Raw genomic sequence first — 18,554 nt, forward strand, 5'->3', positions numbered from 1 at the left:
AGAAAAACACCCACAAATTGCACACCGCTGGTTATGACATATCACCCCTCCCTTGAACCTGTACAGAAAATCCTCAAAAAATTGCAACCCATACTAGAAAGAGACCCTATTCTTAAAAAGATCTTCCCAGAGCCACCCATCCTAGCCTTCAAACAAGCACCGAACCTTGCCAACCTCATCACCAGAAGCAAACTTCCTCAAGCCCAGAACACACCAAAAGGATCCAGACTGTGCCAGGACAAGAAGTGCAAAACCTGCCAACACATCTCCACCACCCCCACTATTACTACACCCCACAACCGAGCCATCAGCATCCCAGGATCTTACAGCTGCACCTCCAGAAATGTAATATATCTCATCCAACGCACCAAATGCCCTGATGGAAAATACGTAGGAGAGACCAAACAACAACTGCGCACCAGAATGAACGCAATCCGGAAATCTATCAAAGACAGAAACACCCAATTACCAGTGGGGGCACATTTCTCACAGGAGGGCCACTCTCTCTCCAATCTCTCAGTCCTGATCCTCAAGGGAAACTTACACAACACTTCCCAGAGACGAGCCTCTGAGCTCCATTTCATCAGCCTCCTGGATACTAGAGATCATGGACTAAACATAGACATTGGATTTTTTATACATTATAATTTGCCTGGCAACTGACTCCCCAGCCCAGCTGCTGGCTTCTTTACTTTTCATTCCATCCAGGAAGAGCGCACACCAACTGCTGAAACTTCCTTAGCCTGACAAAGGGTTTTTGAACTCGAAAGCTTGCTTAATAACTTTTCTCCAACTATTTGGGTTGGTCTAATAAAAGATATCAAATTCACCCAAGGAACCTTGTCTGCCTCCCCTCCCTCAGCATTGTAGCTCATGATCCAGTGAGAAGTACGGATTACTATTATTTCTGCAGCAGCTCAAGAATCCAATGGAGAGGGTTACGTGTGCATGAACAGAGATCAGGATACCCTAAATTCTTCAAGACTTGAATCATTGTCCATGTAGGTATGTTGGGACATACACAGTGAGAGCAAGTAACACACTCTGTTGGCCCTGAACAGCTTCCAGGCCTGTCTACCAGACAGACTCATACAAAAGAAACACGACCACTCCATGCTGCTCAGGTAAACCTCCAAATGACCTTCTGCTAATCCCAATTCCCCATAAAATCCATCTCAGCTCTTGCCAGTCAGTGCCTGGTAGGCAAGGTAAGGGTCAGGTTTCCAGGGTTCACAAGACAGGGGCTTCTCTGGGTTGCCTTGACAGCCAGGATGAGAGGCTATTGGTCACAATTAATGGAATAGATTGAGTTTTACAACCTTTAATATAGGAGTCCCTGCCTAGGCTGGGTACCCATGGCAACCTCTTAAGCATACATTAAACAAAACACAACCCCACAGTTCTTGCAGACCAAGTCAAATAGACCAGACACCACTTACCTTAAACATTCACTGATGCCTCCCCAAACCATTGCTGACAGCTCCATTCAGTACCGGTCTCCTCACAGACAATGGAGAGGAGCCAGGACTTGCAACACATCCTAAAGGGTTATCCAGGAGGAAGTAGAGGACCCTTTTGGAGGACACTGCTATGGGCTGCCAGCTCTGTACTCAGGTATGCCTACTGTGTGTCAGCAGAGAGAGGCTGTCCATGACAAAAAGCCAATGCCATGATGTTCCTGTGTAATCTGTCCTAATGGGCCAGTGTCAGTCTTTGTGTCTGCAGTAAATTGATGGTGTCAAAAAGCCACTTATGTGTACATGCAATGGGAACTGAGCCCAGTGTGTGCGAAAAATACAAGCCTGGGCCAGGTCTCTTTTACCAGTACAGTAATGTCACTTAGTAATGTCAATGTGATATTCTTATGGCAAAAGCCGAGTACAGACTCAGTCATACTGGCAAAGAAAGGTTTTTGCTGGTCTAGTTTGGCCAGGGCTATACTCTGTCAGTTAGGGCAGTGGAATAATCCCACCCCCAGCCTCCTATTTAGCATGAACACAGCTGTACTGAGAGAAGCTTATCCACCTCCTTTACTTTGTCAGCGGAAGCAAGGGGGGGATCTATGCCAACAGGAAAGCCTCTTCTGATGGCATGTGCCACATGTCCACAAGGGGGCCATGGAGACCTTGCTTTGCAGATGCAGCTCCGCCGCCCAGGTTCTAGCACAGGGAAACCAGCTTCATTTCTGGAATGGGTGTGAATTGTACCAGCCAGACCATCCACTGCCAGCTTATCTACAGCACAAGTGTTGCTGGTGTAGAATGGACAGGAGGTATTCAGATATGAATGATTTGTACAAGGCTCTTCTCTTTATGGCCACTATGCCAGTGGTGCTCAAACTCTGGCCTGTAGAGCTCCTTTGAGGGTCCTTCCAGAACCACAGAACCAAATTTCCAGAACGGTGGGGAACCCCACAGTCTGGATGATGTAGCCCCTTGTGCTGGATTGCATCTCTGCATAGTTGTACTGTGGCTGGATCCAGCATGCAGGGTTGTATCAGCACACCAGATCACACCCACAGACCAGCACTATGAGCCAGCCCCACACTGGGCCCTGCCCATGAACCAGCCCCACACGTAGGATCTAGCCCGTGGACCAGCCATGCAACACTTGTCCAGCCCACAGGGCTAGGTAGATTGAATGCCAACACCAATAAAGCCTTATCACCACAGGAACATAACAGTCTAGGGAAACAGGGTCGCATTCTGAATCTTGTTTTACAGATGGAGAACTGAGAAGTCAGGAAACCGATTTCAAAAGCACCAAGCACCAGCAAGTGCTGTTAACTTCATCTAGAGAAAGAAGTGCTCAGTAGCTCTGAAAAATTAGGTCTTGGGTGGGACCTTTTTCTGGGGCTACATGGGCTGCTCAAAATTATCTAAGAAGGCCACGGCAGAGCTAAGAATTAAATCCAGCTGTTGTGAGTCTTACTTCTATGCCCTAAACATAGTATCATCTATTGTCTGAAGATAATCAACAGAAAGAAAAAGGGGGAGAGAGATTATAAATGCAGGTTTTCTTACAGAATTATTTTTGCTCAGCTAAATTATTTTTCTTTCCAGCTTGTAACAGCTGCAGGCTGGCAGGGTCTTTACTTGCTTATTATTACTGATAAAGGTTGGTACAAGCTTGCATTCATAGTAAATCACGCTAGTTGCAGGAAACCTTATAGGAAAGCATGGCGCTACATACTGCAATGTTAGCAACTGAAGTTTTTAGCTTTGTTTTAGCACTGAGCCACAGCCATCTACAATGTAAAGACACAATTAATGCTAAGGACACTACTAATGCTGGAAAGCTGGTCTGAAGCTGATTCCCACCTTACTAAAAGTCCTGGGGTCCTTTTTTTAGTAAGAAAAAGCATATGGAACTTTTTTGGTATGAATAAGGTGTTGGCTGTGATTTTCTATTCCAACATAGGACATTCTGTTCACTCTGCCTACATTTTCTCTGAAAAAACTGGATGTATTATTCTTCAGTTCCTTTCCCTGGGTATTGAATATTATGGTCAGGAAGGCCACAGCTCCTGATCTTTGCCACACTGGGGACAAATGTTTATCCATATAAATGCAAGCTGTACTCTTTCCATGTTACAGGAAACAAATTACTGAATGCAGCAGACTGAACAAGTAGGGAGTTCCAAGGAGAAGCTTCACAGCCACAGAATATCCAGGGTCTCTTCCTTAGGATATCAATGAATCCTTGATGACATGGGAAATTCTTTTAGGTACATGACAATGTTTAACCTCTTTGCACATCCTGGGGTACTCTGGAAGCCATGCAACATATACAAGATGTGCAGTCATACCTAAGTCATACATCTAGATAGAACAGAGTTTTCCCAGATGTATATTTTTAAAAGTTACTTGTCCTCCAACCCCAGCAGACAACCACTATGTCAGTTTGTAGTCATGGCAATCTGTGTTCAAGAGACTCCTGTAGCAAGTGTTTTCATCATTTTTCTAAGCATTTCAAGGGGTCATGCTAGACAGGAAGATTCTTAAAAAAAGACAAAAAACCTTCAGAAATCCTGGTGCATGGGTATTACCAGCTTGGATCTGGCATCTGAGTTCCAGGACTAAATACACTGGGAATGAAATTTCACCCATCCTCCTGGATTGGTTCCAGAATGGACTACTGATGCCCATAAGAAGATCTCTGTATTATGAGTGGTCCACAGAATGCCCAGGAGTACAGACCTTTCCCCCACTGCATGAAGCATACAATGGCTCAGCTGAACTGCAGTCCTGGCAGCTAAGGGAGCACAAAGATTGCTCCTTAATTAATCTCCCAGCACAAGTGGGGAGACAGCAGGCAGAGCCATGGCTCTGGGGGAGCACTCCTTGGGCAGATGCAGTAGTTTGTGTTCTGCCCCTGCTTCAGGAAGCTCCCCAGAAGCAGTGCAATAAGCCATCCCCAGTACAGGGCAGCAATGGCCCAATCCTGTCCTAAGTGTTTTGCTGGGATTTTCATCAGAAACTGCTAACAAAACAGCTATGAGTTATGCCCAATTAATTTAATAACTGACCAAACTATACTGACTGGCAACTACAAAATACGAAGTGAACAGGAAAAGTGATGGCATAAAAGTGGGAGGAACAGTGTTCATTATACAAAAGCAAAACACACTGAACGGCAGTCAGGGGTTCAAATATGACACACACGGGCACGTACAATGCTGCATAAGTGACAGCACACACAGATATTTGTTATGCAGGAACTCCGCACGATGCCTGCCTCTTGATTCTCCACTGCATCCATGGGGCGAGGAAGCTGAAGTTCTTTATTCTCTTACATAAATTCTCGTGCACACAACATCATCGGCACCAAAAGTCTGGAAAAGAAACAACAATCAGTCTGCAGAGCTGTAATGGGCAGAAATTAAATGCAGTTTGCTTATTATTATATTCCTTTTACTGTGCTAGGTAATACAGAGCAGAAATTCAATTTCCTGTGTTCTGTACTAAAGCGTGGAAAAACATTGCACCTTTGTCTAACTCAAAGAGTAGGTTTTGGAAGGGGGTGTGCTGTAGGTTACTTTCCTTCCTAGACACATGAATTTGGTCAGAATGATAAATAGCCTAGAACCCCAAGTCTTCTACAGCTTCCTGGCCTGCATTTGCAAAAGAACACAAGAGTGGGGCGAGGAGTTGAAATAAGCTGTAGCTTTTATATGTAAAAGCAGTCTCTGAATCAGAGTAGCTGAAGTAGAATGGAGCTCTGCTGATTTGCACCAGCTATCAACCTATGACTGCAAAGCTCATGTATGAAGTGGCCTTGCCACACTTGCCAATTGCAATCCTTGCTGTCTGGAGACTGCATCGGCTGTGTGCAATGTCCCTGACACTGTTCCTGTTCCATTGCTCTTTATCCTACCCTTGAAGGGAGAGATACCTTCATGCAATATCCAGACAGTCCATGACCCCCTGTTGAGTCAAATACTAAATATGCAAGTTCTTATGATGGATTGTAATGTGGACCTACACTCAAGAGGTGTCTGACTGAGACTAAATTAATTTCCCATTATATTACTTTTGGTCATCTGAGAGTTACTGACTCAGTGATTAGGAACTCTCTATGTCCCATTAACAGTCCCTTGAGCCACCCTGCTCCCCACCCATCCTCAGTAACTGACCAGTTCATGGAGGTCCTATGTACTGCATTCTTGGTGTTATACCACTGACTTCAATAGAGTTGGCAATATGTCCCCTAGTGTCTGTCACTCAGTGGTATGGAACAGTACTTAACTGGTAATTCCATTGGATCAGTATCACAATAATGATTATTCAGGACATCAGAGGGAGAACAGTAATTATACTTAATGGAAGGTGAGGGCATAGGCACACATGGGTTTGTGTGTGCCTGCAGTTCAGACACTGGCTGGGCTGACTCTGTAACTGATGATCATAGAGTTAAAGATAGCTAAACCATAGAAGGTGAAGGAACCATGGAAAAGTGAGGAAATACTGAAAATGAAAGTTTTCCTTCACTCAAAACAGGTTGGTTTTCAAGGTCCCTTTTAACAAGGGATTGGGCAGGATCCTTAGCTAGCATACACTGATACAGCTCCATTTAATCAAGTGAATCTGGGTCAGCCCCAGGGTGCTGTGAAAACTCAGCTGCACTTTACTTATAAAAAAAAATGATGCCACTGTTTTGTTTGGGCTGTCACCTTTTCAAAATGACTTGGCCAAAAAAGTGTAGCTTAATATTATTATATTGACCTCACTGACCTTAAGTATTCTCAGGAAGGGAGAGATGGCAGAGGGGTAGTGAGGAGTGACAAAGATATCAGCACCATTTTTTTATATAGAGCTGACACTATGCTTTAAAAAAAAACTTGCACAACAAAATGTCTGGAAATTAACAGTAAAGGACCTAAGCAACTCCCAAATACCATATAATCATCATCATTCCCAGTCCCTACCCAGGAGACACAGCACCTACCCAGCTGAACCTGGCTCCCTATTAACAATTGCAAGAGCTGTGGCAGAGAAAGGACATGAGGGACAGACTGGACCCCCACAGGGCTCTCATGGCTGTTATGCTGGTCTACAGCAACTTTATTTAGATTGGAAGGTATTTGAGGCAAAGACTGTATGTTTATTTTAAGTCTGTACAGTGCTGAGCACAAAGATGCCATGGCCCTGGGTGCTGCCTACAGACAGTAAATAACAATAGTCATAACATTTAAACAAAAAACTGATTTGTAAGAGAACAAACTCTTCCCCTCAGGCCTGTGCAATCTGCATTGTCCATGTATTCACAGGCAGAAAGGGAATACTATAGCAAAAAGATAGACTAGTACAGACACAACTTAGAAGCCTCAGGATGCAACCACTGGGTTGCCAGTGGATCCTGTGAGAAGACTGTGTGCATGTCTTACAGAAGAAGATGACATTACATAATCTGGGGGAAGGGGTATGGTGTAATGAAGCAATCAGAAGGATGATTTCTTGGTAATACTTGTTAGAGAACCATGGCAGAGAGTGGGAAAATGAGGTTAGAAACTAAAGAAAAGCAGAATGAATAAACAGTAGTCATGAATAGTGTCAGGTATAAGAAGTGATTTAGAGACAGCTTTTTCATTATCAGCTTAGACCTACTCACAACCTCCACCAAGAGTAAACCCTGAGTAACACAACTCTAGTCTTTCTTTACATGTACATTTCTTCCTAATGATTTCTTCTTCCCCATGCAAAGAGGTCAAACCCATGCTAGCTCAAACACACTGCATAGTAGTTAGAAGACTCATGGCTGAGTGTTACACACTGACACAACACTTTTCAAACACAGCAACACATTCCTTTGCTTAAGAACCAAACTAGACCATGTGGCTTCTGATGTATTGTAGAAATATGCTTCATTTTTTACCTTTTATATGTTATATCATGTAGGTAAAAAGTTATAAAAGGAAGAAGCACACATTGCCTCCAGTATGTTCTCTGAATTAATACTAAACAATGAATTCAGAGACAGACCTAGAGTAAACCTCAGCATGCACACAACCACGAGGGCACTTCTATAAAAGGGTTACACAGCAGTGTTTCCTTTGTCCATTAGTAGCATCCCTGGAGCATAGCCTCATTGCTACACACCCAAATGCTCAAGTGCTAATAATTAGTTCTTTTAGTTCTTGAAATTGTGGTCAATTTGTTCAGTGATGGAAAATCTTTGTAATTTCTGTAGGCTTTCTAACACTTTGTGTCTCAGAGCTACAGCTACCAGCCCTAAAATCACAGGGATATTGCTCTTTAATTCAGAACATATTTAAAAGTCTGCTTTAAAGGAATATATCCTAAAAATATGAGACCAACTGATATAATATTATTTCTCAAATGCACCTCTGTCGTGAGAAATTAATAAAAGGCAACATAAGCCCTTCTCAACCACTTTAAATTGCAATGGCAAGTGCAGCAATAGGCCCAAACCAAGGGGCAGATTCAGATGGAAGGATTTTACCTAGCTACTCCTTTCCTAAGAAATTCATACAGATTTGGACTAAGAGATTAGGGATTGATTTGGTGAGAATCCCTCTATTTAAATCTGTCCTTAAGGTTTTAGTTCTGGGCTGGCGGCAGCAGGGAAGGAATCTCATCAGAACAAATCTTGAGTGAATCCTATAATTCAAGGGGACAGGAAGCTCAAGCTCTGGAGCTGACATCTCCCAAGAGCATTTTATAGGAGTCCAGCACTGTCAAATCTGAACCCTATGTTAATGAGAAAGGGTGGGCTTTTCAAAGGTGCCTTTTAAATTTGTTTGATGATGACTGTACTCACCTTGCAGGGTGCTTTGAAGCTTTAGGTTTATAAAGTACTGGATCTAAATCTACAGAATTGGTGCGTCTTAAAGGTACTATTTTCACAATGGCATATAGCGTCCTGCACCTGGCTTGTCACAAACCACATCTAAAAGTGACTGGTAACTCACTGCAAACAAAATCCTGCAGAATGGGATAATTCAACAAGTTGCCTTCTGCCAGTTCACTGGGGACCTGATGAAAAGCCCCACAAAAAAGTAATCAATGGAACGGCTTCCATCAGTACCAATAAACATTACATCAGGACTTTATCAGAGACAGTCCTACAGGTAAACCAGCTTTTCAAAAGGATCTTCCTTATACATGCTATCCATGTGGCCATGAGCAGAGTGAAATACATGATACATTCAGGAAGGACTCTTGCACAGAAGCAATTGTTGGGTCAGCATCATTTATATATATATTTTACTTTGCTATATTTATGCTACATGCTATATAGTCACAAATGACTTTGTGACTCATGCCTTGACCTGCAGTACCAACTTACGAGAGGGAGAGAATGTGCATCCCCAAATAACTACAGTGCAGAGGGCTCTTTTTATGTGCATAGCACATGCCATGCCCAAAAACCTTCTGAGGATCCACACAGAAAAATAGAAATTCCCTCCCTACTGTACACCCACAGCAAGACATGTCTAAACAGTCAAAAACAATCTGCCCTTCAAAAAATGAAAGGGAATTACTTTTTGGTTTTTAGTGCTTCAGTGGGAGCAGACCCTCCTCTGGATCACTATTTTATTTAAAATCAGGTTTTTGGTTTGTGTTTTAAAAAGGAAGATTTAATTCTTTTCATAACAAGATCCAAGCCCAAGACACCTGCCTGCACACTTTGGCACTTGGCTGTGCAGTATTGTCCCAGATCAGTCTTGGACCTTCTTACCTGCTGTGTTTTATTTCAGAATTCAGCAATATCATTTAAAAAATGTTCACTCATTCATCTCTGCTCCACAGTTCAACAGTTTTAATCGAGTACAGCAGGATTTTCCGGGGAGAGGAAGGGGGGTGGAAACCCTGCTTCAGACCCCTTGCAGTTCTGATCTTTGACCCTTGCTATAATTGATTCTGAGAACCCCTGTGTGATATGTGAACTGTGCAAAATTTGGTTTGAGGCTGTTTTTAAAGCCCTGCTTCACAATTTGCCTACCTGATAGTATTTGTGGTACAGAACACCAAAAGGGGAGAAGTCATTAAAACAGGAACATAGATAAATAGAATAAAAACTATTCTCAATTGAATGGAGGCAGCAGCCTTTAATTCTGGGGAAGAGCAGACCCTTTGTTCCTCTTAATATGCACGAGTGATTGACAGTTCATTAATATTGCTATAAAGCTATAAAGACTATAGAATCAAAATTAGAAGTGAAGGGGAAAAGACCTAATTTTAAAGTAACCAGAGCCCTAAATCTTCATTTTAGGTCAGTATATGAAGTGTATGCATTTGTTGGGTTAGATTCTGAACTTGGTTACATTGTTATAAATCTGAAGTAACTCCAGTAAGAAGAATTCTGGTGCGTGTAAAATGATGGTCCTTTGTTATAATCCTAAAGTTTATGCTGTCAAAATAAGCAAATCTGAATTGCAATGTAGCTGCACTCTTACCTGCACCTTGGTTGGCAGAGCCTATGTAACTCTTTATAGACATTTTTATTAAAACTTACTGGAAAACACAAATCAATAAATGCTTTAGAAAGACAAAACAAAAATCCCCAAACAGCATCAGAAGTCTGTCACTAATAAGCAACTCTACACTAACAATTCTGAGGGAGAACAGGAACAGCACAAAGAACTGAGACTGCACCACCGAGCTTCCCACAAGACAGTCAGAAACAGGATTGGAGAAAACAGCTTTACAGTTTTTAAAATAGGCTACCATAACTATACAAAAAAGGGGAGCTGTAGGAGGTGGGTCGCTAAACCCATAGAACCAGTTTTTAGTTTACAAAAAATAAGTTCCCTGAGTTGTCATAAGAAAAGGAGCAACAGAGTAAACAGAGAGCAAATATAATCTGTATTAGAAACATAGTAGACAAGAAGAATCATCTTGGTAGTAGAATGTATCATGCTTTAATGCAAGTAACTCAAAGCTGTCTCTTCTCTAAGAGGACTGGAGAGACAGTTCTACTACAGCAAGGCACAAATCCTGCCGGCTCAGCTCATGGGAGCAGTCTCAGTCACTGGGCTGGTCATTTCCATAGTAAAAACCTGTGGCAAGAAGCTAAAGACACTTTTGTGGAGATTTCTCCTAACTCCCACTCTGCTTCCTACCAGCTTGGTTCCAGCTTAACCATATTGCCTCTTGCTGCAGCTGGTATTTATAGCCTTTTTTTAAACAACAGTCTCCTCCCCAAAGGGAGCTCTGTGAAAAAGCTACTTCTGCTTCAGATTGCATCCCTTTGCCCAAGCAATGTCTGCAAGGGAGCAAGGAGAAAATCTTGAGAGGAACTTTGAAGCTGGGAATCATTATTGGTTAAGTTGATGCCCCAGGGTAAATTTCAGTCCAGTGTGGAGCTGCCTACTCCCAACCCACACCTATGAAACAGCCTCCTTAGAAGAAAAAGGTAGAAACTAACACTCAGTAAAATCCCTTCTCCCATCATGTGGGAGAAAGCCAACCCCCAGTGAAGGATTTCTTTTCAGGAGTCGAAGCATACAGCTTGACCCATTTTGAATTCAATCAGTGGGACTACTTGCGTGGATATAGCAAAAAGGTTTGGGCTTCAGACAATGTAGCTGTACCTTTTCAAGGGCCAAGTGGCACACGGGAGAGGTATTTGGGCCCAGAATGCCCTGAAGCTCTGAGCATCCAGCCTGCAATCAAAGGGCAGTTTTTGTGAACAATGACAGACCAGAAAGAACCTGACACCCTGGTGACATGATTAGTTCTCTTCAAGCTAAGGGAGGAATAACCTAACGCTGCAAGAGCCTTTTCTTTTTCTACTCACTCAGAAATAAACATTAAAAATGCCGGCACTATAAGAATGGAGAGGACAGTAAATTCAGTCATGTGAAATAATGCAGCTGTCATCAGAAGAAGGGTGGAGACAGGCTAATGGTTATACCTGGAGACAAAGAAATCATCTTAGCCAGCTTAGTAATGAGTTCATACCTGGTGTCTATGTGAGAGAGGCCATCATATGACCCAGGGGTAATGCTCTAAAGATAGCACCTCTGGAGAATATAATGAACTACTTCTCTTGGGATGCAATAAGAGAAATAATTTCATTACCTAACAATATGGTTTCCATTTTAGCTCAACTGTAGTCATGACAATCCTATATTATTTATTTTTAAAATGTGGCAATAATAAATATGTTTTATTTAACATACTGTGTTGGAAAGAAAATCTATTCTTCCACTAGGGAAGTGTCATAATCTAAATAGACCCTTCGTATGCTGCAGCCTATTACACTGAAATTACATGGCAAGGTTCCAAGATTTATGCAGCCAGAACTAGCAGAGCAAAACCCATTCTTTACCCCCTGCCTACTGCCTCAATCCTCTTCCCCATCCAGACCCCAACCTAGCAAAGTTTAGATTCTTCCCTCAGTTTACTTCTATTTTGACCATAAGCTTCATCTGACTTCAGCAGACATGTAGCAGCAGCTGAAATGAAGTTAGGATTTTCAGAGAGTTGGTCTTGGGTAGAGAAGGAGCCCCATTAAATGCAACAGGAACTGAGTTGTCAAACCCCCTCCAAGACTTGAAATTTTTTATCCAGTGGGAGAGTACACTGTGTCCTGCTGGTGAAACAAAGCAAAGATTACTGTGTTTCAGAGATGGGAAAGAATACTACCTTTTAAATGCTAAATAATGAGGACAGGTCACTGATACAGAGTGATCAGGATCACTTTTGTAAGCTGAAAAGAAGTAAACATGTATTTTAATGCAGCCAAGTGTATATTCGGACATCTGAGAACAAAAACCATAGATCATACTTACAGGAAAGGAGATCCTATCCTGGGAAGCAGTGACTCTTACAAGAACTAGAGTTCATGGTGAATAATCAGCAGAACATGAGCTTCCAGAGATGCTGTGGCCAAAAGGGCTAATGTGATCTTTGGATCCACAGACAGGGAAATCTCAAATAGGATGAGGGAGGTCATAGCCCTCTATTTTTGGCAATGGCATGACTACTAGTGGAATACTGTGTCCAGTTATGGTGACCACAATTCAAGAAAGATGTTTATAAACTGGACATGGTTCAGAGAAGAGGAATGAAAATGGTTAAAGGACAGAAAAACCTGCCTTACAGGGAAAGACACAAGATGCTCTCTCAGTTTAACTTAGAAAAGTGGTCAGAGATTGAAGGGATTGGTGCCTGTAAGTATCTACATGGGAAACAGAAATTTGATCAGAGGCAGTTCCTTGGCACAGCAGACACAAGATGGAAGAAGATATAATGGCTGGAAGTTGAAGCTATACTTTCAGACCAGACATAAGGGGTAAATAATCAACTGTGAAAATAACTAACTACTGAAACTGAACAAGATTGTGGATAGATATCTATCTCTGAAAAGACTTAAATTAAGGGGTTGGGGAGGGAGCTCTAGGATATACCCTAATTCAAACAGGAATTAATTCAGAGAAGCCTTACAACTTGTTTTATCCAGAAGTAAGACAAGATCATCACAGGGGGTCCTTCTGACATCACAATCTATGAATCTCTATTGTATTTCCCAACTAAACCTTCCTCTCTTTCCCCAGCCAAGTCAGTTTATGTCAGCAGTGCAGAAGGCAATGGTATTATGATTGGCTCTCCTGCTTGGCTTGAAGAAGTTGGCCTTGGTTCAGCAGCCACCTCATTAGCTTGTTGCTTAAATGACAAACTCCAAAAACGCCTTGTGAGTCAGTCATAAATACGAGGCTGGAGAAGAACTGTTGCTCAGGGCAATTACATGTATATAATGTATAAAATAGTATACCTACCTTTGTGTGTGTGTGTGTGTGTGTGTGTGTGTGTGTGTGTGTGTGTACATACACATGCATGCGCAAGGCATGACATGGATTAAGGTGCCATGCCTCCTAAACTATATGGATAAAATAAAGATGACTGCAGCTTAGCAGAGAAATTATCAAGAATTTGAGCATTCAAATTTATGGAAGCCAATGTGATTTCATTAATAGCATCAAGCCCATTTCTAGAAAGTAGATGCACTATTCCCTGATGTCTGGAATAATATTATCATTCTAAAAGTTTTCTGTTTTCACATCGTTTATTTTGGGTCTTTTTCTCTCTCCTCCTAACCGCTCTGCAGAACACTGGACATTGTGTGGGAACATGCAGAAGGACAAATACACAAGTGTTCTGAATAAAATATATCCTATCTTGCTCCAGTCCCCACAGCATGTCTTCCCTGCTGAGGCATTATGGGATAGACAGCTACATTTACCCAGTGTGAACTGACATACCCAAGCAGTTCAGAAGATCTGGCCACAAACTGAATTGTTGTATTTGTAACTAAGTTAAAGTGGCAATGCCTCTAGCCAGTTACTGATCACAGTTGCAGCTGCGTAGATTCATAGAAGGGAACTCAATACTAATGGAGATGAGAGCAGTGTAAATAAATAGTCTGAATGTGACTCACTGGCTCAAATGCAGAGAACCAGTTCCAGTGCGGCAGAACTGCTGATGTATTCCTGCTCAAGTGTGCAGTGTGTCAGAGGATTGGGCAGAGGGATAGCCAGGACTGAATGTGTAGAAATAAGGAAGATGAGAGTCCAGGGGACTCTGAAAACAGGGGGCAACTCTGAACTGGATTTAGAGATGAGAAGAGACTGAGGGAAGGTGGCAGAGGTTCCTGCTTAACTAAATAAGATTAGATCATGTTAACAGTATGCCATATTCCCAGTTGTCCCACACCACGTGACTGTGTGTAAGAAGTAACACTTTATGCATGTGCTGAAAAAGGAAAAGGAAAAGGGTACTTTTCTGGTAAGTTGAAGTGGGCAATTCTGCAGAAATGAGGTCAAACTCTCTGATCTCATTTTGACTGCAGAAAATCTGGTATTACTCAACTGAACTTATTGGAGTTTCAGATTTACACAATAGGATTTACCCACTTGTGTTAATTTGACCACTACATGTGCAGAGGTAGGTACAGCAATACAATATGAATGATAAAAACTCACACATATTTGGCAAAGTTCTTTGAGAGCAACAATTTAAAAAACCTTGTGTGCTACCTGTACTTTAGCAGATAGGAGAATTGTGGTTTTTCAGTTGCGTTTAATATAAACAGCATGTTTCATACTGAAAAAGTAACAGTCGCACAAAATAGCAACAAAAGTCATTAGTGTAACTTATGCACTAGAAAGGCTAAAGGTTCTTACCAAAATCAGCTCATCGTTAGATAATTCCCGAGTCCAGTATGTTTTAGGACCATCTCCCTCAATAAGGGTTTGTTTGCAATAGATCTTGTTTTCATTCTCCCAAGTGGCCAAACTCTGCGGGCAAGAAAACCATTAGTAGTAACATTAATTATTTTCCCTGGCAGCATGAGGCAGGGAGACAACAATGAGCACTATGGAGAATAATTGCTGCAGTAAAGAAGCAACACATGGAAGATAATAGCAAAGAGAGAAAACACATCAACAGAAAGTGGTCAAACCAAAATTAAAGTTTTGGTGGCTGTTTTGCCGTAAGGTAGATTAATAACATGGGAAACTACTAATGCAGCATTTTAATTTATTTTCAGTCATCCAAACTAAAAGGCCTCCAATTCTCATAAAATGCTTAATGATGAGAAATGTAACTTATTAACATGTTATTCTGTAGTATCTATATTCTCAGGCATCTTTATAAAGGTTTGGGATGATTTGACATGCTATTTATCCCTTTGTAACTCCTTTAACATAAAAGCAGCTAGAATCACATGTAATGCTTTGTGCTTATAAATAATGCATATTTACCACTTATAACTTTTAAATGGCACTGTTCCAAGTTAACTGCACATTAAACATACAAGCCAGAGCACAACACGACTATATTAAAGAAGCTTTACTAGCAATCTGGTGTTATCCTTTTCTTAAGACTGTGGGTCTGGAGATGGACATTTTATATTGCCAGGGTGTATTTTTTTCATTTGAAATAATTAGTATAAAACCATTCTGAAGTGAGAAATCATAGGATATCAAACTGTTTTCACAAGCAGGCTTTCTGCTGCTTTTCATCTGCCTGCTAAATTATTGTTTCACAATGCAGTGGAACAGCTGTGCAGATGGATGTCTTATAATGAATGTATGAGTAATTACTTTACAACTAGCACATGGGAAACATTCGTTAGCCTATGATGATGAAAAATTAAAGTCAATAATTCCTAGCGTATCCAAAAGAAAAACTTGTCTTTGGTATAAAAATTAGCCATTCCCTTTATAAGGAAAGTGAATCCTTCAAAAAGATAGCCTTTGAAAACCAATGTGCCATTCCAAAAAGCAAAGTTGCAGATGCCATGTCTTTCATTCCAAATACACTGAACCCCTCTTTGTTTGTGTGAACAATAGATTAATTTAGACTGCAGAACAAGACCCTCTTCCCCCCATAAAGTATTTCAGAATCTATAACCATTCAACTACTTTGCCAGGTACTTCACACTACATTTCAAATTGCTATTTTACTACCTGTCACTTTCTGCACTGTAGCCACATCTCAGTTTTACACATGTAGTTTAGCAGTATAGCTTGCTCATGAGACCCAACTATAAATAATTTCACACCACATGGAAAAAATTTACTCCATCACAAAACACATTTTTTAGATTTTGCCAACTTTTGAAGCATACAGCGATAATTATTGTTTTTCCAGATTTAGTCAGACATTTTCTCCTAAAAATGTGATCAAATACAAATGTTGTGTACATTATGCATGATCAAATCCAAATTTTATTCTTGCAAGGGGAATAATATTAACAAAACCAGAGCTACTTTGTGAATTATTTAATCCTGCTCTTTTTTTTTCATCCTAGAAATTCAATGGGAATTGCTGCTATTCAGTATCCCTGAGGATGGGGCCTCCAGGTATATCAGTTTATATTCAGAGTAACTGTTCTGAAGACCATGGGATGACTGAATTTGCACTGATGCCAATGATCTCAGACACTGGTCCAGGGATGATCAGAAATGACACTTTTCCCAATGCATTGTTCTGACACTGTTTTGTCTTCTTTTAAAATACGACTCCTTATGTGGGGCCGGACTCTGATTCACCCTTACTCACCCACAGCGGTGCCTTAGGCTGCCGGTATTTCCTCTGATCAGAGAGAGGTGATCAGAGACTGCAAGAGCTACTCAGTAGGAGTAAAGGGTAGCAAACCTGGGACTACCAGAACCCGCCTTTCACCCACACACCGTGACCGACCGCTGCACGGCCTGGCACCTGGCACCTGGCGCTTTCACATGGCTGCAAAGCGTGTAAGACCCAGTCGGTCAGAAGAACTGCCCTGCCTGGGTCAGCCGTAGGTATCCCAGTGTCCCGGCACACGGCTGCGGAGCGGGTGAGCGGACAGGGCATGGCCGGGTTTTCCCCGCCGTTCCCGTGTCCCTCGCCGCCCCCAGCACTCCGGCTCCTCCGCCGTCCAGTGCCGCCCTGCAGCGGCGCACGGCAGCCCCGAGCCGGGAGCGGCGACAGGCAGCCCGGGTCTCCGGCCACCGGGGCGGAGCGTGGCGGGGCGGGGAGGGGAGGGGCGGGCTTCCCCGCCGGGCTCTCCGCGGCCGGGTCAAAGACGGCAGCACGCAGCATCCGAGGCACGGCCCGGGCGTGCAGAGACCTACCGGGCAAGCCCGGGGGGGGGGCTGGCGGCTGCTGCCCCCGAGCAGGACAGCCCGGCCCGGCCCCGCTCCCCGCTCCCGCTCCCGCGGTCCGCCGGCGGGCGCTGTCCCCCGGGGAGGGGGAGGCAGCCCCGGGCACGGAGCAGGGCTCCCCGGCGCGGTCCCGCCCCGCCCGGTCCTACCCGGCACTTGCGGCCGTCCACAGTCTCCTCCTCGAAGCTCTGGCCCACGGTGAAGCTGATCTCGGTGGTGCGCACCGTGGTGGACGTCTTGATGTAGAAGCGGTCGCCGTCCTGGCGGATCTCCACGTGCGGCTTGGAGGCGGCGGCCACGGCCACCTTGCGCAGCATGGCGTTCACACCTGGCGGGCGGCAGCGGGTGTCAGTCAGCCCGGCTCCCCGCGCCCGGCTCCCCGCGCCCGCCCGCCCGCCCGCCCGCCCGCCCTTACCCAGCGCCTTGAGGAGCTCGTCGAAGTTCTCGCTGCTCTTCATCTTCCAGGTGCCGGCAAAGCTGGGCATGGCGGGGCTGGTCCGGTGCGGTCCGTGGGGGCGGCTGTCGGGCTGGTGGCGGCGCGGGCACCTTGTGAGCGGGGCGGACGCGGCGCCGCCGAGTGAGCGAGTCCCGTCCCCCCGCTGCCTCTTCCCCGCCCCCGCCGCGCTCCCCGGGGGCCAGGCAGCCGCAGCCGTCCGTGCCCCCCGCCCGCCATCCATCACTGCCGCCCCGCAGCTGGGCAGCGGCGTCCCGGAGAAGCCCCCCTGCCCTGGCTATTGTCCCCACGCTCGGGGCGAGGGACCTTGGGCAGCTCCGCCGGGCCTGAGGGCACCCCGCGCCCAGCGGCCAGGGTCGGGGGGTCGACCCGGTGCCTGAAATGGGCCCCGGGGGCAGCGGACGAAGCTGTGCCCCCTCCCAGGGCAGGCGAGAAGCAGGGAGCCCCTCAGCCTGGGCCCCCATGGCCTGGCTAGTGCAGGGCGCCACTCACCTGGCCAGGGTGAGAGAGAGACAGGTTGGCAGGCGGCAAGGCTCTGCTGGGGTTCAAGAAAAGGCTCTGGTCAGGCAGGAAGGGTTGAATGGCTGCCACCAGGGTGCCAGGGGCACTTCGGCTGATGTAGTGAGCTACACCTGGCAGTGCTTATGCTGTATATCAGTGTCTATCTGTCTGCCTGTCTGTTTAGCTGTCTTCCTACCTATCTCTACATACACATATGTGGTACATACATATATACGTTCTTTGGTTAGTCTGTAAGCTGCAAATCTACCATGCCTTCCAGATGCAGCTGGACCTGAGGGAAATCCAAACAACCACGTGGTTGGTTATCTGAAGTACTTCAAAAAAAGTGTCCACTACAGGGAAATTTCTAGACATGGAGACTCAAGGCTTGAGGAAGGCCACTTTGGTCCCCAAAATTTGTCTTAACCTCTCTCTCAGCTGTACAGTTGGTCTGGTAAAAAGTTATCACCAAAAAAAAATAAC

General features: G+C 44.2%; 1 protein-coding gene across 1 annotated transcript; it reads right to left on the reverse strand.

Moving 5' to 3' along the window:
* Positions 1 to 4,497: 4,497 nt before the first annotated feature.
* CRABP1 (cellular retinoic acid binding protein 1) lies at positions 4,498 to 17,696 on the reverse strand. The gene is made up of 4 exons (XM_006261341.4): positions 17,532 to 17,696; positions 17,266 to 17,444; positions 14,651 to 14,764; positions 4,498 to 4,834 (listed from the first exon to the last, which is right to left on the reverse strand). Exons 1-4 carry the CDS (start codon positions 17,599 to 17,601, stop codon positions 4,784 to 4,786), a joined length of 414 nt encoding a protein of 137 aa, XP_006261403.1. The 5' UTR covers positions 17,602 to 17,696; the 3' UTR covers positions 4,498 to 4,783.
* Between the last annotated feature and the right edge of the window lie 858 nt (positions 17,697 to 18,554).

This window comes from Alligator mississippiensis, chromosome 11, assembly GCF_030867095.1.
Source record: "Alligator mississippiensis isolate rAllMis1 chromosome 11, rAllMis1, whole genome shotgun sequence".
Classification (NCBI taxonomy): Eukaryota; Metazoa; Chordata; order Crocodylia; family Alligatoridae; genus Alligator; species Alligator mississippiensis.